Source organism: Moschus berezovskii, chromosome 6, assembly GCF_049115385.1.
Source record: "Moschus berezovskii isolate FMDL1 chromosome 6, NW_MosBer_1.0, whole genome shotgun sequence".
NCBI lineage: Eukaryota > Metazoa > Chordata > Mammalia > Artiodactyla > Moschidae > Moschus > Moschus berezovskii.
In genome coordinates, this window is record NC_142465.1 from 88,377,797 (window position 1) to 88,405,293 (window position 27,497).

Genomic DNA, 27,497 nt, shown 5'->3' on the forward strand with positions numbered 1-27,497 from the left:
CTACAGTCAACCCCTTCATCATGTAATATTGTTAACCTTAGTAAAAATAGTATCAAAAGTAACTGTGGTAGCTTTTAAAATGACTAAGGTGATGGCAGTGATGATATGTGACAAGCAAGGGCTGCTTTAAAAGAACCATGGTTCCTCTTTCTTAACCACAGAGAGGGGTTTGCTGTGTTTCTCTGCCTATGGAAAGTCGCTTTTAAAAATATTTTCCCTTTTCTAATAAATATTCACTGGGAAATAGTCACCCAACACTGTGTTCCACCAGCGCTGGGAAAGAGTGAGAAAAATCAGCTTAATACACTCTCTCTTTTCCCCCCAGATGACAGAACAAAGGAAGAATAAGCAGAGACTGGGCTTTCTCGGATCAAACACACCCCATGTGAATCATCACATGCCACCACACTGATACCATGGGGGCAGCCGTGACTAGCCTTTCATCAGTGTCCTGCCTGATCAGTGAATAAAGAACTGAGACGGAGGGGAGTGAACAGTGCCTATTGTTGAAAAGTTAAAAACAACCAAGTGCCAAGATGTTGAGTGGTTTAGCTCTGAGAACAATTTTTAACTGTGTTTTCATGGTTGAGGAGACCAAACTTAAAATGCAGCCGCTAGAAAGCACACATCACGCATTCTTAATGCAAAGTGAAGCCGCTTGCTCAAATGGACAGAGAGAGGAGGGAGGAGGCGGGGGGAAGGAGATGCAAGGCAGAGAGAACTACCTTTGGCTGAATTGATAAGGGTCTGTTTTGTCTTTAATGCTCACTGCAACCTTTGTCATGGTTGGTTGGAATGTCTTTCTTTTAATTATGGCATCTGGGTCAGTGATACAGGAAGTCATATTTTGGTGGCTAAGTTTTACTAAGGGAAATAACTAAAAAGATTAAAAATCAGAGCTGCAAAGAAAAAATGTTAATGCTTCCAAATTGTAACCATCTCAGGCAATTTCCTTATTTATAACATGGAACACAATGGATTTATGGCCCCAGGAACTAGTGCTTTGGAGCTTATGTCCCTCAGCTGACAACACGACTGGAATATGATTGCTTTCTCCCAGATTCAGAGGGACTCTTGTCAATACAGAGCACAAAAAGAGGCTTTCATATAACTTGGTAGCATCATGTTTCAAATCATGTAGAAACTAAGACTATCAAAGATTTGGGAACAAAAAAGCTGACAGTAAGCCCCAGAGAAGAATTTTTTGAGAACGTATGTGTGCTATTGAAATACATTGAGATTAACAAATGAAAATGCTTAAAGGTGACAGGAAATACAGAGAAACTTATGATGGTGGCATTGCCTTTTATAAATATGGAGTAAAAGCGATTTGATTCATGTTTGCTGTGCTTAAGAACTGAGTGGTTTTATTTATTCCTGCAGTTAGGAAAAAAAATCCAAGGCATGTATTGAATACTCCAGAAAATGCAACGTTTCAATTGCATATTTTAAACTCTATCAGTAAGAGCTTTGCAAAAGGTAAAAAGATAGTAATCTCTTTCTCAAATTGTTTTTATGTTAAATTATGCAACCAGAATTTGTAGAGGGAGAAAATAAGCTGTCATGCCAGTGTTAGTCTTAGAGACTATGCTTTTAGAATGCTAAAGCAAAATTCACATCATGAAGATGTTAGGAGAACTGCCATGTGGTGAGAGGGCAAGGCACGTGACACCAGACTCTGGGAGCTGCTCAGCAAGCTGACCTTTTCTGGTTGCTGCCCCCAAAAGAACAAAATATTGCCTTTTAAACTCTCGTAGTTATTACCACCAAGGTTTAAGGTCTGGACAGGATTTGCTATGCCCCTTTTTAAAGCTTTTGGATTATATGAATGTAGTTTAAGCTATTGGATCCTTAAAATTCTCTGATCATGGTCTAGGAAGATGATAAAGGATGCCCAAACCCATCCTTCTTCCACACCTCATTAAAATGTAGACTTGGAGTAAAGCTGTGGAAACCCAGAGCATTGAATTTCTGAACTGAATCTGCTGATGCATGCCCCCCTCCAAATAACTCCCCACGTTAAAAATTCCTCACTCTGATGCGATAGTATTTTTCTGGACCGGTCCCTGAAGGATCACGATCAAGTGATACTCAGAAACTGAGCTATATTTAACACAGAGCCTAGGACCCAGTGGGCATTCAGTGACTATATGAGAAATTCTACTGTCACTCAATCCTAATGCTTCACTAAAACTTTAAACCATATCACATTTTGATTTATAAATGGCTTCACCAAAACTGAAGTAGACCAAAGTAGCCATTTAAAAAAAAAAAAAAAACACAAAATAAGGCCATTCTTGTTATTAACAGTATTAGATGAAAAGTACCCTTTTCAAGTATTTTAACGAGACAGGGAGAGAGTTTCACAGGCAGGGTAAAGCGGTAAATACTGGCTATATTGCAACGTCAGAACCTATCTCTGTTTAGCACAAACTAACAATGTTTCTCATGGATATCCCAGCATCAAGAAAAGAAATTAGTTTGTACAGATGAGAGCAATCTTTCAGATGAACTACCTACTTTTTTCTTACAGGTTTTTTTTTTTTTAGAGAGAGAATGAGTCATTGGATATGTACCTGCTATCAAGAAATGGCCTAACCTCTCCAACCACTGTGGAGTGGCAGGCCACCATATTACAGTGTGCTTTCTCCTCTGAGAAGTATTCAGAAGGGATTGCAACTAACCAGACTCTTACTTAATCAAAATTGAAATACTGCTCAGTTGTTTCTCTTCTTTCTTTCCTCAATACTTTGAGATTATTAAAGTAAAATAAATGAAAGCAAACAAAAAAGGCAGCTTTCAGGCTATTAAATTCATGATGAAGCAGATAATCATGACATTTGCTATAAATTTATATTTCTTTTATATATGTTTGTTAATTCAACTGGAATATTTGACCTAGACAAGTGTCAATTAATGTTCTCATATTTATTTAGTATATTAAAATAAGTATAGTCATCTTTGATTTTGATGTTAAGAGAAATGTTTTACTGTTTAGTTATTAAAACCCATATTGGCTTAAAAGTATCAGTTTCTGCGGAACATAATTTTTAATTTCAAAAGGATTTGATTCCCCTACATAGTCCACTCTGAAGCCCAAGAGTTTCACGCAGGTATGTTTTAAGACTATAATACTAAAAAATAAATTTTATACATGTAAAATTAACATATTTTACTTTTTAAAAGTTTGTTTAGACAAGGGCTTATTTTCTTGCATACTGAAACTTTTCTGTTGGTGATGAGGATGCATCTTCTAGTGGATTATTGATAAATCAGAAAGATATTCTGCTCAAGTCAGAACTGTTTGCTTTTTTCTATATTCTCAGCTCACAACTCATTGTTTTGATTGTTCTTTTTAGTTTATAGTTGTTTTATTAGAAGCAGTAATGCTGAAAGGTCCACCCTCTGGCCCCATGCCCCAGGGCTGAGAATAAGCAGAGAAATTGGGGATCTAGAGACTTGGGGAGGGAAAGTGCACATTGGGACATCACTGTGATTAGGGGAAGGGTTTCCCTGGTGCCTCAGTGGTGAAGATCCTGCCTCCCCAAAGCAGGAGACTCGGATTTAATCCCTGGGAATGGAAGATCTCCAGGAGGAAGAAATGGCAACCCACTCCAATATTCTTGCCTGGGAAATTCAATGAACAAAGGAGCCTGCCAGGCTACAGTCCAGGGGTCACCTAGGGTCAGACACAACTGAGCTTGTAATAACGTAGTATGATTAGGGGAAAGACAGAGTAAAGGGTAGATAGTAGGATGAACAGGGCTTAGCCTCCAGGGACCCAGTAGACTGGGACATAAGTAAGTAAATATTGCACAGGCATAATGATTTAACAGATTACAATCTCAAGAGATAACCCTTAAACATGCAAAGAACAGGATTTTGTGGAGAGCATCTGTAAGAGGTGTGTTCCCTCCAGCAGTACTTAAATCTTTACAGAATCACAAATCAGCATATTCTGACCCACAGACCTGTTCTAGGAAGCTCTGACACTCACTGCAATGCAAAAAAGGGGTGCAGCAGACATCTTAAACACAAGCACAGGTGCCCATAGGAACCAGAAAAGTGACTAGAATGAGTGCAGTTGTGAGGGCATATTGTATGTGGGGAAGGGGAAACCCATGGGGAGCTTTCTTTTTTTAGTTTATTTTATTGAAGTATAGTTGATTTACAATGTTATGTTAATTCTACTGTCTAGCAAAGTGATTCAGTTATATATATATACATACTTTTTTCATATTCTTTTCATCATGGTTTATCCCAGGATGATCAATATAGGTCCCTGTGCTATTGTTTATCCATTGCCTTGTTTATCCATTCTGTATATCCTAGTTTGCATCTGCTAATGTGGGGAGCTTTCTGTTTACAAATTTGACACCTAATTCCACCCTGAAGAAAATGCCTGAGGCCAGTTGAAGCTCTCTAGTCATTGGTGGCTCAGCTGGTAAAGAATCCCAATGCAGGAGACCCTGGTTCAATTCCTGGGTCCAGAAGATACCCTGGAGGAGGGCACAGCAACCCACTCCAGTATTCTTGCCTAGAGAATCCCCATAGACAGAGGAGCCTGGCAGGCTACAGTCCATGGGGTTGCAAAGAGTCAGACACAACTGAGCAACTAAGCACAGTCACTCATTTGTTATCTCTGAAAGAATTGTTGGTAAATCTACACCATTTAGTAGAAGAAAGTACACTATACCAAAATGGAGCAGAGGAGCTTAAATGCATGTGAAACTCAAGAAATCTGAAAACAAAGCCAGATTTCACCTCTGAACTGAGTGTTTCCACAGACTTGAATAATTTATGAAAGTATCATACCAGTTCTTCTCATTTCACCAGAAGCCTTTTTTCCACTGCAGTAGAAGATTACTATATTTGCCTCAAAAAGTATGATTCTAATATATGTCAAGACCAGATAAGTATAACTTATAGATTATTATTAATAAAGTTGAATTTGTAAAACATTTTTTGCGTGTGATACTTCAAGTGCTTTGTCATTTTTTAATGTTTCTAAATAATGTATTGGTTTGAAAATCATTATTATTGCTATTTTACATAGATTTGGGGGACAAAGCTTTGGCATCTTGAACCACACTGGTGAGATAGATCAGGTGGGCCATTGTACCCAACACTTACTGCGAATTGGCCTGACTCCCAATTGGCCAGCACCTCCTAGTATATCGACATTGTGTTGACACCCAGCAGGGGCTCCATGGGCACAGGTCATATATAGTCATGACCAGAATTTCCTGGTTCTTAACCCCCAGAGCATGGCACAGCTGAAATCAAAATGACTTGCATGAGTCACATGCAAACCACGAAGAGAATTCTCTGCTCACATGGACATTTTGCAGTGTCCTTGAAGCTGGGTGACAAGAAATGTTTTGTTTTGTTTTGTTTGAGATCTGAGGAAAGGCTTTGGGAGGGAGACTGAACAATGAGTTCCTCTTCCAGTGAGAGAAATTGGCACAAACAGAGGATACACGTGGTGGGGAGCGTCATGGACACTGGAAAGTGACCGTGCATTTGACTGTCAACCACGGTGCTTTGAGGAAGTCAGGAAGGCAAGTCTTCAGAGCACAAAAATCTGCAGGCCAGAAATCTGTGTACTCGAACCACTCCTATGTCCCTTCCTGAAAGCAGAGGCACTGGCATATCTCAGGGAACCTGCCACATGGAACACAGAAACACAGAGACCAAACTTGATGAAGGTAGAAAACTGATAAGAACAGAGGTGAATTGTTGAACATAGTTTGGCTCGATCTAACAGAAAATTCTGGTCTTTGCACTTCAGTGTGGATTTCTGCCTTGATTAGCCTGTTGCCTTTTCACTCTGGTCCTTGGAGTAAAATCAGCTCCAGGTAGAACTGTCCTCACAGCTGTGGAAATGTGAATGCAGGTGTGAATTTCCTCAATAATCCACCGCAGCACTTCCTCCCAAAGTCTCCCCTCAAATCTGCATAGGGAAAAGCTGCTACTGAGGCTTCTGCCTGTTCTAACAACTGTGCATTTTCGTTCTGTTTTTATAATTGTCTTCAATGTAGACAGTTGTATCTGCCTTTTTGTCTGCTATAACCTGTTCCTTCTCTTTCGACATAGATCAGACTTTTTTTTGTGATCCTGATCTTTTCAGCAGTATCTTCTAATAGAAAAATTTGTGAACACAATACCTTAAAACTAGACCTGGTTTTGTTAAATATATTAATGTATTTTAGATCTTTTAGGGTTTTATGGAAAAAGAAAAATCAGGTTGGGTGACATGGACTGAGAGATCTATTTTAAGGATTTGACCTCATGCAAACACCCTCTTCCAACAACACAAGAGAAGACTTACACATGGACATCACCAGATGGTCAACACCAAAATCAGATTGATTATATTCTTTGCAGCCAAAGATGGAGAAGCTTATACAGTTAGCAAAAACAAGACCAGGAGCTGACTGTGGCTCAGATCATGAACTCCTTATTGCCAAATTCAGACTTAAATTGAAGAAAGTAGGGAAAACCACTAGACCATTCAGATATGACCTAAATCAAATCCCTTATGATTATACAGTAGAAGTAAGAAATAGATTTAAGGGATTAGATCTGATGGATAGAGTGCTGGATGAACTATGGACGGAGGTTCGTGACGTTGTACAGGAGACAGGGACCAAGACCATCCCCATGGAAAAGAAATGCAAAAAAGCAAAATGGCTGTCTGAGGAGGCCTTACAAATAGCTGTGAAAAGAAGAGAAGCGAAAAGCAAAGGAGAAAGGAAAGATATAAGTATCTGAATGCAGAGTTCCAAAGAAAAACAAGGAGAGATAAGAAAGCCTTCCTCAGTGATCAGTGCAAAGAAATAGAGGAAAACAACAGAATAGGAAAAACAAGAGATCTCTTCAAGAAAATTAGAGATATCTAAGAGAACATTTCATGCAAAGTTGGGCTCGATAAAGGACAGAAATGGTATGGACCAAACAGAAGCAGAAGATATTAAGAAGAGGGGGCAAGAATACACAGAAGAACTGTACGAAAAAGATCTTCACGACCAAGATAATCACGATGGCGTGATCACTCACCTGGAGCCAGACATCTTGGAATGTGAAGTCAAGTAGGCCTTAGAAAGCATCACTACGAACAAAGCTAGTGGAGGTGATGGAATTCCAATTGAGCTATTTCAAATCCTGAAAGATGATGCTGTGAAAGTGCTGCACTCAATATGCCAGCAAACTTGGAAAACTCAGCAGTGGCCACAGGACTGGAAAAGGTCAGTCTTCATCCCAATCCCAAAGAAAGGCAATGCCAAAGAATGCTCAAACGACCGCACAGTTGCACTCATCTCACACGCTAGTAAAGTCATGCTCAAAATTCTCCAAGCCAGGCTTCAGCAGTATGTGAACCGTGAACTCCCAGATGTTCAAGCAGGTTTTAGAAAAGGCAGAGGAACCAGAGACCAAATTGCCAACATCTGCTGGATCATGGAGAAAGCAAGAGAGTTCCAGAAAAACATCTATTTCTGCTTCATTGACTATGCCAAAGCCTTTGACTGTGTGGATCACAATAAACTGTGGAACATTCTGAAAGAGATGGGAATACCAGACCACCTGACCTGCCTCTTGAAAAACCTGTATGCAGGTCAGGAAGCAACAGTTAGAACTGGACATGGAACAACAGACTGTTTCCAAATAGGAAAAGGAGTGCGTCAAGGTTGTATATTGTCACCCTGCTTATTTAACTTATATGCAGAGTACATCATGAGGAACGCTGGGCTGGAAGAAGCACAAGCTGGAATCAAGATTGCCAGGAGAAATATCAATAACTTTAGATATGCAGATGACACCACCCTTATGGCAGAAAGTGAAGAGGAACTAAAAAGTCTCTTGAGGAAAGTGAAAGAGGAGAGTGAAAAAGTTGGCTTGAAGCTCAACATTCAGAAAACAAAGATCATGGCATCTGGTTCCATTACTTCATGGGAAATAGATGGGGAAACAGTGGAAACAGTGTCAGACTTTATTTTTGGGGGCTCCAAAATCACTGCAGATGGTGACAGGAGCCATGAAATTAAAAGACGCTTACTCCTTGGAAGGAAAGTTATGACCAACCTAGATAGCATATTAAAAAACAGAGACATTACTTTGCCAACAAAGGTCCTTCTAGTCAAGGCAATGGTTTTTCCCGTGGTCATGTATGGATGTGAGAGTTGGACTGTGAAGAAAGCTGATCGCCGAAGAATTGATGCTTTTGAACTGTGGCGTTGGAGAAGACTCTTGAGAGTCCCTTATACTGCAAGGAGATCCAACCAGTCCATTCTAAAGGAGATCAATCCTGGGTGTTCATTGGAAGGACTGATGCTAAAGCTGAAACTCCAATACTTTGGCCACCTCATGCGATGAGTTGACTCACTGGAAAAGACTCTGATGCTGGGAGGGATTGGGGGCAGGAGGAGACGGGGATGACAGAGAATGAGATGGCTGGATGGCATCACCAACTCTGTGGACATGAGTTTGAGTGAACTCCGGGAGTTGGTGATGAACAGGGAGGCCTGGCATGCTGTGATTCATGGGGTCACAAAGAGTCAGACACAACTGAGCGATTGAACTGAACTGAACTAAACTGAGTTATAGGCAAGGGGACTTCCTAGGTGGCGCTAGTGGTAAAGAACCTGCCTCCCATGCAAGAGACTAAAGAAACGCTGGTTCGATCCCTGGTCAGGAAGATCCCCTAGAGGAGGGCATGGCAACCCACTCCAGTATTCCTGCCTGGAGAATCCCATGGAAAGAGAAGCCTGGAGGGTTACAGTCCATGGGGTCACAAAGAGTTGGACACAACCGAAGTGACTTAGCACGCACTCAAGCATGCACACACAGAAGAACTGGTGAAGAATTTGATGGAAGCCTGCTGCAGTGGCATCGGTGGTTGAGTCTGAAATCACTAAGTCAGTGGGGCTGGCGGTCAGAAAAAAAAGCTGGGTGTGAGTCATGGAAGGGTAAGGACAAATTACAACCCAGGAGGACAAACAAGATTTGCATCTGGCTCTCACAACCTCCAAACTCCATGGCATAAAAAGCTGGTGGCCTTCACCATGGAACGGAATGCATCTGACCCAGGACTCAGAGAAGCTGAAGGAGTTCTGATGGGAGCTGGAAAATGAAAGACTGTCATGTCTAGCCACTGTTCACACCGGTATCACGAGCAGAAGATCAGGTTTCAGTGGCAGCTGTTGACTACTCCTTCTGAACTTAATAACTCTTGTTTCATTCCCACCTTCCATATCTCAGGAAGATATTTCCTGTGGTCAAAAGTAACCTCTAATCCTCTGAGAGAGAGGATTCTGGGAAATGTAGTTCTAGCTAAGCTAAATTGAGGAAGTGCAAAGCCACTCCACTGGAGAACTTGATGCTCCCCAATAGTGATGCTCTCCTTGTCCTGGACACACAAAGGACACATTTCCCAGCAGCCACTGCTGCTGCGGGGAGACACACTACTAAGTGTTTTATTTTGGGTTTTTTTTTTTTTTCCCAGATTTTTTTAAGGGTTGTTTTTGTTTTGTTGGCCACGTTGCACAGCATGTGGGATCTCAGTTCTCTTGATCCAACCAGGGATCAAACCCATGCCCCCTGCAGTGGAAGCACAGAATCTTGACTCCTGGACCGCCAGGGTTGTCCTGATATTTATTTTTCATTGGGGTAACTTTGGTTTATAACATTATACATGTTTCGTGTGTAGAAAACTATATTTCCATTTCTGTAGGCCCTACAGCTTGCCCACCACCGAAAATTTAGTTTCCATCATCACTGTATAGTTGATCCCTTTTACCTATTTCTCCCCTCTGGTAACCACTATTCTGTTTTCTGTATATACATGTTTGTTTTTATTTGGTTTAGTTTGTTCGTTTATTTTATCTATTCGATTTTTATATTCCACATCTGAGTGAAATCTTATGTTATTTGTCTTTTTGCATCTGACTTATTTCACTTAGAACTGTCAAGGTGCATCTATGTTGTCACACATGGCAAGATTTTGTCTTTTTTATGATTCATCAGTATTCCATTGTGTGTCTATATATACCACATCTTCTTTATCCATTCATCCATTAATGGGTTCTTAGGTTGTGTCCTTATCTTGGCTATTATAAGTAATGCCATGATGAACATAAAGGTGCCTGTATCTTTTCAAATTAGTGGATTCACATTCTTTGGGTAAATGCCCAGACGTATCATGGCTGGATCATATGGTAATTTTAGTCTTAACTTTTTGAGGAATCTCCATACTGTTTTCCATGGTAGCTACACCAACTACAGTCCCACCAACAATATACCAGGGTTCCCTTTCCTCCACATTGTTTGCAACATTTGTTATTCCTTGCACTTTTATAATACCCATTCTAACAGGTGTGAGGTGATATCTCATTGTGGTTTTGATTTGCATTTCCTAACTAGTGATATTGAACATCTTTTTAGCTGACTCATTTGAAAAGACTCTGATGCTGGGAAAGATTGAGGGCAGGAGGAGAAGGGGACGACAGAGGATGAGTTGGTTGGATGGCATCACTGACTCAATGGACATGGGTTTGGGTGAACTCCAGGAGCCAGTGATGGACAGGAAGGCCTGGTGTGCTGTGGTTTATGAGGTTGCAAAGAGTCAGACACAACTGAGCGACTGAACTGAGCTTTATGTGCCCATTGGCCCTTTGTATTTCTTTGGAAACATTTTTAATTGGGTTATTTGTGTTTTGTAGTTGAGTTATATGTGTTCTTTATATATTTTGGATCTTACTCCCTTATCAGATATAGAATCTGGGTATAGATATAAGATATATAATGTTTTCTTCTAGTCTGTAAGTTGTCTTTTCATTTTGATGATGGTTTCCTTTGCTGTGCAGAAAATTTCAGGATTGATATAATCACATTTGTTTGTTTTTGCTTTTCTTGCCTAAGGAGACATATCTAGACAGACAACGTCAGAGTGCATACTGCCTATGTTTTATTCTAGGACTTTTATAGTTTCAGGCCTTACATTCAAGTCTTTAATCCGTTTTGAGTTGATTTCTCTGTATGATGTGAGACAATGGGTCTGTTTTATTTATTTATTTTTTGTGCACGTGGCTGATATAGCTAGTTATGAACAGTGAATTGTGAGTGCAACTGACAAGTGGAAGCAATAAAAATGTCCCTGCACAACCTCAAGTCCTTTTCCCACCACTTTAATCGTGGAGGCCAAGATGGAACCATCCTGAAACCCTGAGTCTCAGCTCTTTGAAGAGAACTACCCTGGAGATCTGTGATACACACAGCAGAATTGATATGCATAAAAAACTTAACTGTGGTAAGTCACTGACATTTAAAAGTTTTGTTTCCTGTTAAATAAATGAGATTAGGGTATGTCCGATGGTTACTATAGCATAACACAGTCTACCTGACTAATACAGACAGACATTTGTATTAGGGACCAGAAAACTGACCCAAATGAACAGCTTCTGAGATGTATCCAAGAAAAAGATGAAGAAAAATCTATGTTTACAAACTATTTATAATTTTAAAAATTGAATGCAGTACAAAGGCCCAGTAATTTGGGTGTGTTTTAAAATTTATGATTCAATCATGGAATGGACGGTCGTATGTGTGTATGTATGTATGTGCATATGTTAGTCACTCAGTCATGTCCAGTTCTTTGCAACCCCATGGACTTGTAGATGGCCAGGATCCTCTATCTATGGGATTCCCCAGGCAGGAATACTGGAGTGAGTTGCCATGGCCTTCTCCAGGGAATCTTCCCAACCCAGTGACTGAACCAGGGTCTCCTGCATGGCAGGCAGATTCTTTACCATCTGAGCCATCAAAAGTATGTAAACTGAGGCTACATTGGAAAACAGGCAGAATAAACTTTAAAAATGCCTACAAATTTTATGTACACTATTAACTATAGAAGAGCATGTTTCTTAAAAGACTTGAACAAAATCCACTATACTGGTATTTATTTTAAAATAACTATGGGATTATATATGATTTCCCCTTTTCATTTTCTAAATTTTTTATGGTTTAAACATCTTTAAAAGTAAATGAAAGTTGTATTAAATCCAACAAGTGTTTTCTAAGAATAAGTTTTCCCAAATTCATTTACATTTTATATGATCATTGAAATTGTGGATTAAGTAGATACTATAGCCACAGTTTATGTTGATTTCAACAAGACGTTAAAGAAAAGTTGAATGGTTTTTTACAGACAAGATACAAAATGTGTCCTTGATGAGAATAGAGTTCTACAAATAGGTGTGCAAGTAAACTTAACATGAGGGAATTTTACTTAACATGAGATTTGAGTAAAATATCCTTGTGTGTGTGTGTGTTCTCAGTCACTCAGTCATGTCCAACTCTTTGTGAACTCATATAGACCATACCCTGCCAAGCTCCTCTGTCCATGAAATTTTCCAGACAGGAATATTGGAATGGGTTGCCATTTCCTCCTCCAGGGGATCTTCCCAACCCAGTGACCAAAGCTGCGTCTTGAATCTCCTGCACTGGCAGGCAGATTCTTTACCACAGGCACCACGTGGGAGGCCCAAAATATCCTTGGCCTAATGTTAAATCTCTGTCCTTTGCCTTTTCCTGATCAACATTGATTTCAATGTCTGAAATAAAGAAATAGCAAAATTTTTAATGTGGAGATGATATAAAGTTAGGAAGTAAACAAGTTAACAATATGGTCAGAAAACTAGAATGATGAACAAAGCTATTGTGATGGACTTTAACTGGGACAAATGTAAAGTTTAGCTCCAAAGAGCTCAGTTGCATAAATATAGGGTATAGATCATACAACTACTCATGTAAAAAGCAAACAAACCTTGAGGTTTTCAATAACCTCTAGCTCTTTATTGATTTTCATTTACTTCAACATGTTTCTCATCTTATGCACGCTCAGTCACATCTGACTCTTTGTAACCCCATGGACTTAGCCCACCAGGCTCCTCTGTCCATGGAATTTTCCAGACAAGAATACCAGAGTGGGTTGCCATTTCCTCCTCCAGGAGATCTTCCTGACCCAGGGATCGAACCTGAGTCTCTTGGGTCTCCTGCATTGCAGGAGGATCTTTTACTGCTTGAGGAATTGGGGAAGCCCCTCAACATGTGTGTATTTAGTGTTTATTTTATTTAAGAAATATTAAGGAAGTCCAAGCAAGATATGATAAGGGTTTTATCTTTTTTTAAATTTATTTATTTTAATTGGAAGCTAATTACTTTACATTATTGTGTTGGTTTTATCTTAAAGAGTAAGCACTGGGGATAGAAAGATGGGTTGGTTACAAGAAATATTCTGAAGGGAGAGTCTACAGAACTTGGTGCTCAATTGGGTACTCAAGAAGAAAGATTCCAGAATGATTCTTGGGCTCTGAGTTTGCTGAATAGGGAAAGAGTGATGCTGTTTATTGAGCTAGGGCATACTGGAGAAGTGGGCTCAAGGGGGAAATAAAAGATGAGTTTATTCTTGGACATACTCAGTTTTAGTTCTTTAAGACATATCCAGGAAGGAATATCTGTTCAATATAGGTTATAAGGGTCTGAAGTCTATGAAAGAAGTCAGGGCTAGAGATAAAAGTTGTCAGTCACTGAGACATACATGACAGTGAGACTAAAGAAGTAAATAAACGCTGAAAGACAGAGATTAGACCTTGAGAAGAGAAGATCAAGGACAGAGCCCCAAAGAACAACTAGCAAGAAAAGTTAAAAAAGAAAAAAAGTGAGAAAAATCAGAGAGCTAATGTGAGAACAAAAAAGAATGATGTTTCAGAAGTCAAGGGAAGAGTTTCAGAAATATATGAAATTTCCTATTAAATGTACTAGTAGACAGTCAGAGCCTCATAACTTTCTAAGTTTCTATTCTAAGCATATTAGGTAATACCATACCTAATAATATGATATAGAAGCAAAATTCCATCATCACACATAAACTAGGTAATATAATTATTAAGGCAAAGTCTATTTAAGAGTTAAAGGAATTTTTCTAACTACATTGGGGCCCCACTGCCTTGACATTCCATTCTCAGAATTAATTTGTGGACAGTCTAAGGTAAGAAGCTAGGGGAGGATTTCCTTGGTGGTCCAGTGATGAATAATCTATCTGCCAGTGCAGGGGACATGGATTTGATCTCTAGTGTGGGAAGATCCTACATGCCATAGAGCAACTAAGCCCAAGCACCACAACTACTGAGCCCCCAGGCCTAGAGCCTGTGCTCAGCAAAAAGAGAAGCCACCACAATGAGAAGGCTGCACACCACAAGGAAGAACAGCCCCTAATCACCACAACTACAGAAAGCCTGAATGCAGCAGTGAAGACCCAGCAGAGCCATAAATAAACAATATTTTTGTAAAAAAAAAAAGAAAAGAAACTAGGAGAAAACTTTGAGTCACTCTCACAATTTATCCCTTACCCAAGATATGGGCTCCTGTCTTTCCAAAAAAAAAAAAAAATAGGTGGCCATCTCCTTTTACATGGGAACTATGCTCTGAGTCCATCAGTCCTCACATCACACTTCCCCTTCTCCCTTCTGTTCCCATCAAATCTTCTCATTCAACCTCTAGAGATAAATTTCCCATGTATAACTCTACAGAAAGTAGAATGAGGTAGGTGAGAAGCAAGGTTCATCTTGGCATATCTACACAATGGAGTCCCTGGAGTCGCAAAGAGTTGGACACGACTGAGCTACTGAACAACAGCACAGTGGAGGAAAACTGTTGTGACCCTGGACAGGAAGGTTGCTGGGAGTAATGCTTACATATACTGAATGAAAGATAAATGTGCTGCATCTAGAGAATCCAGAATCAAGAATCAGTGTAGAAGGGAAGCACATTTTCTATGAAAAGTGCTAGCTAGATACCACAGTTTGGGCTTCCAGCATGCATAGCAACCTGCTCAAGCAAGAGAAGTGAAGTGGGAATGAAGAAAATGGTCTTCTTCTACCACAGGGAATTCCATGCTTTCCTTCCTCCATCATTGCTGATTGAAGGATCCTAGGAAGGTAGCAATACTTTGGCCATCTGATGTGAAGAGCCTCCTTTGGAAAAGACCCTGAAGCTGGAAAAGACTTCAGGCAGGAGGAGAAGGGGGTTGACAGACGACAAGATGGTTGAATGGCTCACTGACTCAATAGACATGAGTTTGAGCAAGCTCCAGGAAATGGTAAAGGACAGGGGAGCCTGACGTGCTGCGGTCCATGGGGCTTCAAAGAGTCGGACATGACTGAGCGACTGAACAGCAAGGAAGGTAGCATGAAGTAGGCTCAGTGTAGCACAGTCACCTTTCACATGATAGGGACTTCCCTGGTGGCTCAGACGGTAAAGCATCTGTCTACAATGCAGGAGACCCGGGTTCGATTCCCTGGGTCAGGAAGATCCCGTGGATAAGGAAATGGCAACCCACTCCAGTATTCTTGCCTGGAGAATCCCATGGATGGAGGAACCTGGTAGGCGATAGTCCATGGGATCACATGGAGTCGGACACGACTGAGCAACTTCACTTCACTTCACATGGTAGAGATGTAGCTGAATGCTAAACTAAAAAGGAAGTGGCAGAAGAGCCTTCTCCACAACTGCGTTTTTTATTGAAGGGCAGGTGATTTATAATGTGTTAATTTCTGCTGTACAGCAGGGTGATTCAGTTACACATATATTCTTTTCCTAATTTCTAAAGGAGATCAATCTGGGTGTTCATTGGAAGGACTGATGCTAAAGCTGAAACTCCAATACTTTGGCCACCTCATGCGACGAGTTGACTCACTGGAAAAGACTCTGATGCTGGGAGGGATTGGGGGTGGGAGGAGACGGGGACGACAGAGAATGAGATGGCTGGATGGCATCACCGACTCGATGGACATGAGTTTGAGTGAACTCCGGGAGCTGGTGATGGACAGGGAGGCCTGGCATGCTGTGATTCATGGGGTCGCAAAGAGTCGGACACAACTGAGCGACTGAACTGAACTGAACTGAATATTCTTTTTCATTACAATTTATCATAGGACATTTAATACACTTCTCTGTGCTTTACAGTAGGACCTTGTTGTTTTTCCATCCTGTATGTAAAAGCTTACCTCTGCCAACCCCAACCTCCCACTCCCATCACTCCCCAAAATCCTTCCTTTGTTGGGTTACATAAAGCATTACAGACAAGTATAAACTCAGGAAATTTTAAATGATAAGCATATTACTATCACCAGTTCAAACTCACTTCATAATTGCAGAACCCAATTTTCTGGCTTCAAGAATCACAGCACGTGACAATTGACCTGCTTTTCAGTAGTTTCAACATTGTTTTATTGATTTGACCTGTACCTTGTAGTATATGCCTTCTCTTTGTTTAAAATAACCTAGCAGTACTGTGTGTGGACATGCATATAGACAAGCGTACAAATATAGGATGTACTATACTACAAGGTTGAGACTGACTTGTCTGTGCCCCCACAATCTTCTTCCCGTAGTGTTAGTTGCTCAGTCGTGTGCCATAGACTTTGCCATCCCATGGACTGTCTGAAGCCCACCAATCTCCTCTGGCCATGGAATTCTCCAGGCAAGAATACTAGAGTGAGTTGCCATTCCCTTCTCCAGGGGATATTCCTGACCCAGGGATCAAACCTGGGTCTCCCACATCACAGGCAGATTCTTTACCATCTGAGCCACCAGGGAAGCCCTTTAGGATCACCTTTAAAGACCCTAAGCTGGCTCAGTGAATGAGCTATAAGGGCAGCCAATCCAGCACAGTGCAGTAGCTGATTTTGTGAAAGGCCCATCCCTGGCCTTTTGATGTGCAGGCCCATCCCTACTTGTCCAGAGTCACTGTCTATCTCATCTAAACCATTACTCAATAGTCACATCTTTAAAAATAATTGTTAAAAAATAAATATAAAAATAAAAGCAAAATGAAAATTGTAAAAACAATTTTAATTTTAAAAGATAATTGTATAGAGGATGAGGGATAAAGTGGAACATGCTCTGTAAAATAGAACTCATGGGAGGAAATGGAGTGGCTGAGAGAGGTGGACAATGGAGCCCAGAAGAAGGAGTTTGGAGGAGAAAAATGAGGAGTCCACATTTGGAGCACTCACACCTGACTACTACTAGTACCAACCAGCATTCCCTGAATGTGCACCAAGAAACAATACATGCTGCACATATGTTTCAATTCATTTACTTCTTCTGTAACCCTGTGATGTATTATGATTACCTCTAGTTTAAAAATGAGAAACCCGAAGCATGGGGAAATTAAGCAATTTGCCCAAAGTCCTACAACTTGTACAGTCTGAACCAACACAGTCTGACTCTAAAATCCATCCTCTCAACCCATGTGCTATCCCAGGCACTGGAAAACAAATAAAAGGTGTAGGACAAGTCATGCCGGAGAAGAGATGGGAATGTGGCAGTGTTGTTAAATAATCAAAGAAAAGTAGAAGAAACAGAGGTGGGAGGAAGGCTTGGCAGCTCTTAGAAGATGGAGATGCAGGACAAATGCCAGAGGGATGGGAGAAAATGAAGACAAGCTCTGCCTTTTTCCTACATTTAACTATCCATCAAACATCTGTCAAAGTCACACACTGTTCCAGGCACTGATCTGGGCACTGGAAATATAGAGACAAATAAAATATAACCACTATACTTCAGGAGCTTGCATTTCCAGAGTAAGAAGGGCCAATGTATACTTCAAAACACAGTAGTAAATACTATCTTTGACATATGGAAGGTGCTACGTCCAACGTGGGGAGAGAGGTTGCACAGAGGAAAGGACATTGAAGAATTGAATGGGAAGTTAAAAGTGGCCAAAAAAGGCTTGGGAAGAAGAGGCATTTTAAGTGTCAGGAAGAATGAAGGCAAACAAAGAGAGACAAGAAAAAGGAACCGTATTTACAGAATGGCCAAAGTCACAATGACTACTGTGTCGTGGAGGAGTACTAAGAGCCAGGCCATGAAATTGTGCATGTTATTATCCTAAGGAGCAAGGGGAGAAGGGCCAGTGGAAGCTTTTATATAGGAAGCAGAATGTGATTGTTTTTAGTTTTAGAAAAGTAATTAGAGGCAGAGTGAGGGCTGCATTGGAGAGGAAGAAGTTATCAACAAGAAGACCAGTTCAGCTGGATTGTTGCAAAGATCACCCAAGGGACGGCCTGTGCCAGGGCACTGGTGTTCTTCAGAGAAGCATGGACAGATCCAAGAGACACCAACAAGGTAGAGGTCAAGGATCTTAGATCAATGGCGGGCTAGTTGTTGAGGATTATCTTAAGATTCTAATTTGGGAGAGAGAGTAGACATCCATTAGTGGAGAGAGAAAATTCTTCACAGTGGGCATGTTTGTGATCTATTGAATTTGAGGATTCTACCAGGCATCCGGATAAATATTATAGTACACTCTATCATTGTTGAGGCAAAGTAATATCATCATTATGACTTAACACCTTATTTTCAATGCCAGATAGTTTCCCTATAAATACATTAGTAACAGGTTATAGATGGAAACTGAACCAGTGTCCTTAATGCTATAGATAAACCTAGACAGCATATTTAAAAGCAGAGACATCACTTTGATGACAAAGGTCCAGATAGTCAAAGCAATGGTTTTGCCAGTAGTCATGTACGGATGTGAGAGCTGGACCATAAAGAAGGCTGAGCACCAAAGAATTGATGCTTTCAAGCTATGGTGCTAGAGAAGACTCTTGAGAGTCCCTTGGACAGCAAGGAAATCAAACCAGTCAATCCTAAGGGAAATCAACCCTGAATATTCACTGGAAGGGCTGATGTTGAAGCTCCAATACTTTGGCCACCTGATTCAAAGAGCTGACTCATTGGAAAAGACCCTGATGCTGAGAAAGATTGAGGGCAAGAGGAGAAGAGGGCAACAGAGGATGAGATGTGTGGATGGCATCATTGACTCAATGGACATGAGTTTGGGCAAACTCCAGGAGATAGTGAAGGACAGGGAAGCTTGGCGTGCTGCAGTCCATAGGGTCACAAAGAGTTGGATATGACTGAGTGACCGAACAACAAATAGAGAGGAATTAATTGAGTGTATTTTGAGTTCAGTTAAGAAGAATCAAGTTACATTGTTTTACAATACTTTAACATATGGCATTACTTTTAATCCCCCCAAAAATCCTGAGTAGATACTTAATATTCTTCCAAGATAATATTTAATGTCCTTCCAATTTTGAGGAATCAAAGTCTATTGTGTTAGTTATCACACAGTTGTTAGTGGAGCTACAACTGAACCACATCCTTCTACCTTTGCCTGGAGAGAGACAATCCTTACGAGACTGCAAAGCCACGGAGATCACACCCAGCCTTGTCAATTCTTGTGATTCTGATGCTCATCACAATGCCTGGTGTATGGCAGCACCAAATCACTGGATTTATTCATCTGTATGGATAACATTCTTAAAGTCTTTACTTTGTTAAATAACATGATTACATTTCTGAGTAACTATTTTCATAGAAATGAAAAATTAAAGGGACATCCCTCGTGATCCAGTGGTTGAAAATCCACCTGCCAATGCAGGGGACATGGGTTCCATTTCTGGTCTGGGAAGATTCCACATGCCCAGGAGCAATTAAGCTTGTGCACCACAACTACTGAGCCAGCGTGCCCTTGAGCCTGTGCTCGGGAACCAGAGAAGCCATCACAATGAGAAACCCCTGCATCGCAGCTAGAGAGTAGGCCCCACTCGCTGCAGCTAGAGAATGTCTGAGCAGAACAATGAAGACCCAGTGCAGCCAATAAATAAATTTATTTTGAAAGAAAAAGTAATATTAGTCAGAAAGGTGTTACTTCTTGTGAAAAACCTTGGGAGAGAGGGTAGATTCCATTAGCTAAAATAATAACGTGTGGGGAAATTCATGTTGTAAAGAGAATATATAGTAAGAAGTGTGTATGTGCGTTACTGGTTCAGTCATGCTTGACCCTTTGCAACCCCATGGACTGTAGCCCATCTGGCTCCCCAGTCCATGGAATTCTCCAGGCAAGAATACTGAGTGGGTGGCCATTCCCTTCTCCAGAGGATCTTTGCAACCCAGGGATTGAACCTGGGTCTCCCAAATTACAGGCAGATTCTTTACCATCTGAGACACCAAGGAAGCCTATAAAAAGAGGTATTTCTGTGTAATCAATTTCTCATGCTGTTGGCAGGAAGACCCTTTCCTGAATCCCACCTGAACAAGCCTTTTCATTGCTCACTTTTCAAGGCTGTTTCTATACACCAATTCCTTGCCTTTTCTCTCTGCCTCTCTCTGTTTTATTACAGGACATTTTCATTGAGCTATCGAAATTGGATGTGTCAGACACATTAAAAGCAATGGCAGTTGTGGCAAGTTAGTTGATATATTTAAAAATAAACCAAGAGGGCCATGTAGCTTGTCAGGGGAATAAATTGCTCTGTTTAGCAACAAGTGATTTATTTAACGGCAGTAGACAGGGTCCGGGGGATGCCAAGCTGCATACATTTGGGGGAAAGCTGAGCAATTTTCTCAGAAATCTCTCATATGGGACCAAGGTAAGAGTTGGAAGAGTTTATGAGAAGATTAATTAAATTCTTGACTTGGGAATGACCCCAAGGAATGAATTTTATTTCCCATGTGCTGCAAGGTGAGACACATTCCAGAAGCATCAAGTATGAGCAGTGACCCAGACTTCATGGGTTTCCCCCAAACTGCCACAGCAGCATTTTCCTTGCTCACCTGTGAAGACGAAGTGTAATGTTTCCAAAAGAGTGCTGAGCGGAGAAGCTCATGTCTTGGGTTTCACTCCTTCTTCCTCTCTGCACTCAGCTTTGTTTGGTGCCTGCTTGATATGTGTAATCAGTGTACGTGAATTAATTGAAGTCTAAAGTGGCACAGAGGCTAAAAGCATGGGCCCCCATTCTAGAAGGGTCCACCTGCCAATGCAAGAGCCTTTGGAGGCGGTTTCAATCCCTGAGTTGGGAAGATCCCCTGCAGGAGGGCATGACAACGCACTCCAGTATTCTTGCCTGGGAAACCCCATGGACAGAGGATCCTGGCAGGCTATCGTGCATGGCATCACCAAGAGTTGGACGTGACTGAGCAGGCACATGCACCATTCTCGAAGGCCCTGGTTGGCATCCTCCTTCTGCCTCTTACTCACCGTGTGACAATGAACAAGTAACTGGCCTTCCTCTACCTCATTCTTCTCATCTGTAGCTGAAGATAGTAATAGTACTGAACACATACGATTAATGTGACGTTAAATGACCACGTGGGATCGTCCCTTCTCTCATTTTCTGATTGACCATTCCCTCTCCACTGGTTGATTCCCCTCAGTGTGCACATTCTACTGTAATATCTCCCTTGAGAAATAATCCTTGATCTTACATCCTTCTCCAGTTTAAACCTTATTTCTTTTCTCTACTATTCCAATGAAATTTTTCATCAGAATCATGAGTGAACTCCACCTTGCCTAGTCTGAAGGTCAGTTCTAAAGGTCCTCGCGTGGGACACAACATTTCAGCATTTGACTCATCCTGGATTCCCTTGTTCTGAAACACAACTCTTTCTTGTTTCTTTTCTTTCTCCACTGGCCACTCTTCCTTCGTCCCCTTTACAGACTTCCTCACTGGACTGTCCCAGGGGTTAGTCTCCGGAACTTTTCTGTCCTTTTTTCTATGCTCCCTTGATGATTTCATTCAGTCTCATGAAAGCTACAGATATAAATACATGACAATGGCTCTCAAGTCAGTACCTCCTGCCCCAACGTTTCCCCTGGAATCCCCCAGAATCCGACTCTTTTTTCATATCTTCACTTGGATGAATAATAGGTCTCTTAATCTGAATGCAGTCAGTCTTCATTATTTGAGAATTTGTCTATTTGCTAACATTTATCTGTGACCCCCCAAATCAATACTCATGGTGCCTTCTCAATCATTTGCACACATGTGCAAACCTGCAAAACTTTGAGTCATTCAACATGCACATTCCAACTAAGGTCAAACATGGCAACACTTTTCTTTCTTGTATCCACTCCCATAATGTAAATAAGCATCCTCTAGTAATCTCTTTAATACAACATTTAAAAAATTTGTGTACTTTCCTTGTGATTTCACTGTTTAAAATGATTCCTAAGCATTGTGCTGAAGCACTGTCTAGCATTCCTCTGTGGAAAAAGGCTGTGATGTGCCTTATGGAGAAAATACATGTTACGTAAGCTTCACTCAGGAATGAGTTATCATGCTGTTGGCAATGAGTTCAATGACAGTGAGTAAACAATACATATTAAGTAATATGTCTTTAAACAGAAGCATACATAAAAGAAGGTCATGTATTGATCAGCTGACAAAAACATTGTTATCAGGGGACCCCTGGAAGTTATCCCTATATTTCCCCTAGGTGCAAAGGTTCAGTATTCATTAATTCAGGTTCATGGTGACTTTGTAGAATATAACTATTGTGAATAAGCAGAACTGACTGTATATCCAAATCTTAACTGTGAATTCCTCCCACCCCATTCTTAAATCTCAGAAAATAACTTTATTGCTCTAGTTGCTTGGCCCAATCTTTGTTCATCTTTTCCTCTCACCTCCCCCCTGCAATCAACGGGTCCTTTTACAGATTCCTTTGAAATTGCTCCACTTTTTGCACCTCATTCTCTCAAGCCTGGTCCAAATCGTGATCACCATGATGATGGTGATGACATCCTAATTGGTTACCCTGCTCTTATCCAGGACTGTGACCACCCTTCACATTCAGGTAAGTGACAGTGTGACACTCCTCCACTGGGAATCTTCTCCAGTGACTTCTCATAGTATTCAGAGCAAAGGCCAGAGTCTTACCATGGCTTTCAGCTACACTGTCCTCTCTGCTGATCCTCTAACACATTATGAAATGCTCAGCCCTTGACCTTTCACTTTCTTTTCTTCAAACATTCATCCTGCAAGGGTTCATGTGTCTCTCCTCAAATGTTAGCTTATCAGAGAAAGCCCCCCTTGGTAGTACTCTGTGTATAATTGCAGCTCCCCCAATCTCTCTCCCTTTCCCTGCCTTATCTTTCTTTTCTAAAAATACTTTATTTATTTATGGCTGCTCCAGGTCTTTGTTGCTGGGCATGGACTTTCTCTAGTTGTGGTGCGTGGGCTTCTCATCGCAGTGGCTTCTCTTGCTGAGGAGCACAGACTCTAGGGTGCAGAGACTTCAGTAGCTGTAGCTCTTGGGCTTTTGAGCACAGGCTTAGTAGTTATGGTGCACTGGCTTAGTTGCCCGGCGACATGTGGAATCTTCCCAGACCAGGGGTGGAATCTGTGTCCCCTGCATTGGCAGGCACATTCTTAACCATTGGACCACCAGGGAAGTCCCCTGCTTTATTTTTTCTTCATATCAGTTTTCATTCAATATATTATCCATCTGTTTAATGTTTCCTCTCAATAGAATGTAAGTTATTTGAGGGCAAGAACTTCACATAGTATGTTCACTGCTGTTTCCCCAGTGCCTAAAACAGTACCTGACACAAAGTAGATACTAAATAAATTAGGACTCTGGTTGATTCTTTGATTTCTTTTATGTGAAATGGAGATAATATTATTCTTATTTCATACTGTGATTTATCTGTGCGTGCTTGCATGCTCAGTTGCTTCAGTCATGTCTGACTCTTTGTGACCCCCATGGACTGTAGCTCACCAGGCTCGTCTGTCCAAGAGATTTTCCAGGCAAGAATACTGAACTGGGTTACCATGTTCACCTCCAGGGGATCTTTCAGACCCAAGAATCGAACCCAAGTCTGCATTGCAGGCAGATTCTTTACTGACTGAGCCACCAGGGAAGAGTCGATTTATCCATAACGATATTAAAATATACTTCTGACTGCCTTCCCTTTTTACTGGGCATGCTCCTTGGCCATCTTCAACAAGTTCGCTTAGCAAGGACTTCCCTGACAGACCAGTGGTTAAGACTTCGTGCTTCCAGTGCAGGGGTACAGGTTCAATCCCTGATTGGGGGGCTAAGATACCACATGCCTCAAGGTGAAAAAGCCAAAACATAAAATAGAAACAATACTGTAATAAATTCAATATGTTCAGTCATTTCAGTCTTGTCAGACTCTTTGCAACTCCATGACTGTAGGCTGCCAGGCTTCAAGGGATTTCCCAGGCAAGAACACTGGAGTAGGTTGCCATTTCCTTCTCCAGGGAATCTTCTCAACCTAGGGATTGAACCTGCATCTCCTGTGTCTCCTGCATTGCAGGCAGGTTCTTTACCTGCTGAGCCATTGGGGAAGCCCTAACAAATCCAATGAACACTTTAAAAGTAGTCCACATCAAAAAAATCTGAAAAAAAAATTGTTAGAATTTATCTAAGAAGCCATCTGTTCCTGGGCTTTTGTTGGAAGATTTTTTATTACAATTTTAATCTCCATGCTTATGATTGGTCTTATTTTCTGTTTCTTCCTAATTCAGTTTAGGAAGGTTTTATTTTCTAAGAATTTGTCCATTTCTTCCAAGTTGTTCATTTTATTGACATATAGTTGCTCATAGTAGTGTCTTATGATCCTTGGTATTTCTGTGTTATCTATTGTAATTTCTCCTTTTTAATTTCTAATTTTACTGATTTTCATCTCTCTTTTTTCCTTGATGAGTCTGGCTAATGTTTTGTCAATTTTATCTTCTCAAAGAAACAGCTTTTAGTTTTATTGATCTTTGCTATAGTTGCCATTTATTTTTCATTTACTTCTGCTCTGATCTTTATTATTTCTTTCCTTCTACTAACTTTGGTGTGTTTTTTGTTGTTGTTGTTGTTCTCTTTCTAGTTGCTTTAGATGTAAGGTTAGGTTGTTTATTTGATGTTTCCCCTGTTTCTTAAGGCAGGCTGTATTGCTATAAACTTCCCTCCTAAGTACTGCTTTTACTGCATCCCTTAGGCTTTGAGTTGTGTTTTCATTGTCAATTGTTTCTATGCATATATTTATTTTCTTTTTGATTTCTTCAGTGATCTATTGGTTATTCAGAAGTGTATTATTTAGCGTCCATGTGTTGATGTTTTTCATAATTTTTTTTTCCTGCAGTTGATATCTTACAGCATTGTGACCAGAAAAGATATTTGAAATGATTTCAAGTTTTTAAAATTTACCAAGGCTTGATTTCTGGAACCTAATTGAACTTAAAAGCTTTTTCACAACAAAGGAACTATATGCAAGGTGAAAAGCCAATCCTCAGAATGGAGAAAACAATAGCAAATGAAGCAACTGACAAAGGATTAATCTCCAAAATACACAAGCAGCTCAATACCAGAAAAACAAGCAACCCAGTCAAAACTTGGGCAGAAGACCTAAACAGACATTTTGCCAAAGAAGACTTGCAGATGGCTAATAAACATAAACACATAAAAGTATGCTCAACATCACTCATTATTAGAGATATGCAAATCAAAACTACAATGAAATATCATCTCACACAGGTCAGAAGGGCCATCACCAAAAAGTCTACAAACAATAAATGCTAGAGAGGGTGTGGAGAAAAGGGAAACCTCTTACATTATTGGTGGGAATGCAAATTTATACAGCCACTACAGAGAACAGTATGGAGATTGCTAAAAAACTAGGAATAAACTGCCATATGACCCAGCAATCCCACTTCTGGGCATACACCCTGAGGAAACCATAATTGAAAAAGACACATGCACCCCAATGTTCATTGCAACACTATTTACAATAGCTAGGACATTGAAGCAACCTAGATGTCCATCAACAGATGAAAGAGAAGCTATGGTACACATATACAATGGAATATTGCTCAGCTAAAAAAAGGAACACATTTGAGCCAATTCTAATGAGGTGGATGAACCTAGAGCCTAATATCCAGAGCAAAGTAAGTCAGAAAGAGAAAGACAAAATATCGTATATTAATGCGTATATATGGAATCTAGAAAGATAATACAAATGATCCTACGTGCAAGGCAGTAAAGCAAACACAGACATAAAGAACAGACTTTTAGACACAATGGGGGAAGGAGAGAGTGGGATGATTTGAGAGAATAGTATTGAAACACACACATTACCAGACATAAAATAGATAGCCAGAGGGAGTTTACTGTATGACACAGAAAACCCAAAGCCAGTGCTCTGTGACAACCTAGATGAGTGGGAGGGGGAGGGATGTGGAAGGGGATACAAGAGGAAGAGAACATAAGTATACCTATGGCCAATTCATGTTAATGTATGGCAAAAATCATCACAATAGTATAAAGCAATTATCCTACAATTAAAAATAAAATATTAAAAAAATCAAATAAAATATAAATTTTAAAAAATTTTGCTTAGGGAAGACACATGTTCACTGTGGCCCTAAACAAGTCATCTCAAGCCAGATATTAGGAATTCTGAGATCTACTAGCCCAGCCTCTCAGCTTTGGTAAAGGGAATTAAGAATGACTGTGTTGCTTCAGAATATTATCTTGAAAGCTCTATGCATGATGGGATTTTATTGTCCCATAAATTGCCTATTTTATTCCCAGTATGAATTACGATGGATACAGCTTTCTCCTCAAAGGAAGATGTGCCATTTGAAAAGTTTTGTTCCCACACAGGGTGCATCACAGTGAAATTACCATTCAGTCAACTGTGGAATTATGACTCAGGATGTTCACGTAGACTTGATGCTTAAGAAGTTAACTGCATGATTCCCAGCTGCTAAGGCCCCTGACCAAGGATGTTTGCTTAACTTTAAAAGAAAGGTTTCCTTTGGAACATACTTCCTGGTGAGCAGGATCAAGTGTGGCTTAATAGATATTAAATATATACAGAGTAAACCCGAGGCTTATGCAGGGTAATTAACAGCCTAGGCAAACTCACTGTTCAGTTTTGGTCAGCAAGCCAGAATTTTAGGGCAGAGTCAGGTCTGGAAGCCATGTGCATTGAGGATCTATGAAACCACCCACAGAGTCATCATTCTTCCAGGCTCAGGCTTCTCAAATAAAAATCCCACTCTGTTCCGCGGCCGGAGAGCCTCCAGGGCTGGAATTGCTCAAGCCTTAGTTCACAGACATGTCACTGTATTCATTTGCTCCATAGATATGTACACAGGTTGGCCTCATACACGAGAGTCCCAGTTAACAGAAACTTGATGTTTATGGCAAAAAGAACACATGTTCATTGTGAAAATTTGAAGCTTCAGGAAACATCATGAATAAAAAAAGGATTCACAATTCTAAGGCCCAGAAACTAAACACTTAACAGTTTAGTGTATATCCTTCCAGCTGTTTATTATATGCATGGGAGTATATATAGTTTTAAATAAGTTGGATTATTCTCACCTTGTTTTAAAATCCTTTTCTACTTACTATTGTGGACATTTTCCCACATCTGCTAGGAAACTATTAATTATTCTGCTATAGTGATATTTTGAATAGCTGTCCACTGCTCCAAAATACACAGGTCCTATATTTTATTTATTAATGATTTGCAGTTTAACATTTAGATAATTTCCAGTTCTCCATCATTAAAGACAATGCTGTGATGAACATTGTTGAACATTAATGTTTGTGTACAATACTGA

General features: G+C 40.4%; 1 protein-coding gene across 3 annotated transcripts in view; it reads left to right on the plus strand.

Annotated features, from left to right (window-relative positions):
• Positions 1 to 4,963, plus strand: part of ITPR2 (inositol 1,4,5-trisphosphate receptor type 2) — a 639,393-nt gene extending 634,430 nt beyond the window's left edge. For all 3 annotated transcript variants that reach the window (XM_055395002.2, XM_055395006.2, XM_055395005.2), the window contains one exon: positions 326 to 4,963. In XM_055395002.2, coding sequence (XP_055250977.1) covers positions 326 to 412 — 87 coding nt within the window. In that variant the 3' untranslated portion in view covers positions 413 to 4,963. The remainder of the gene's footprint in view (positions 1 to 325) is intronic.
• The last annotated feature ends 22,534 nt before the right edge of the window (positions 4,964 to 27,497 follow it).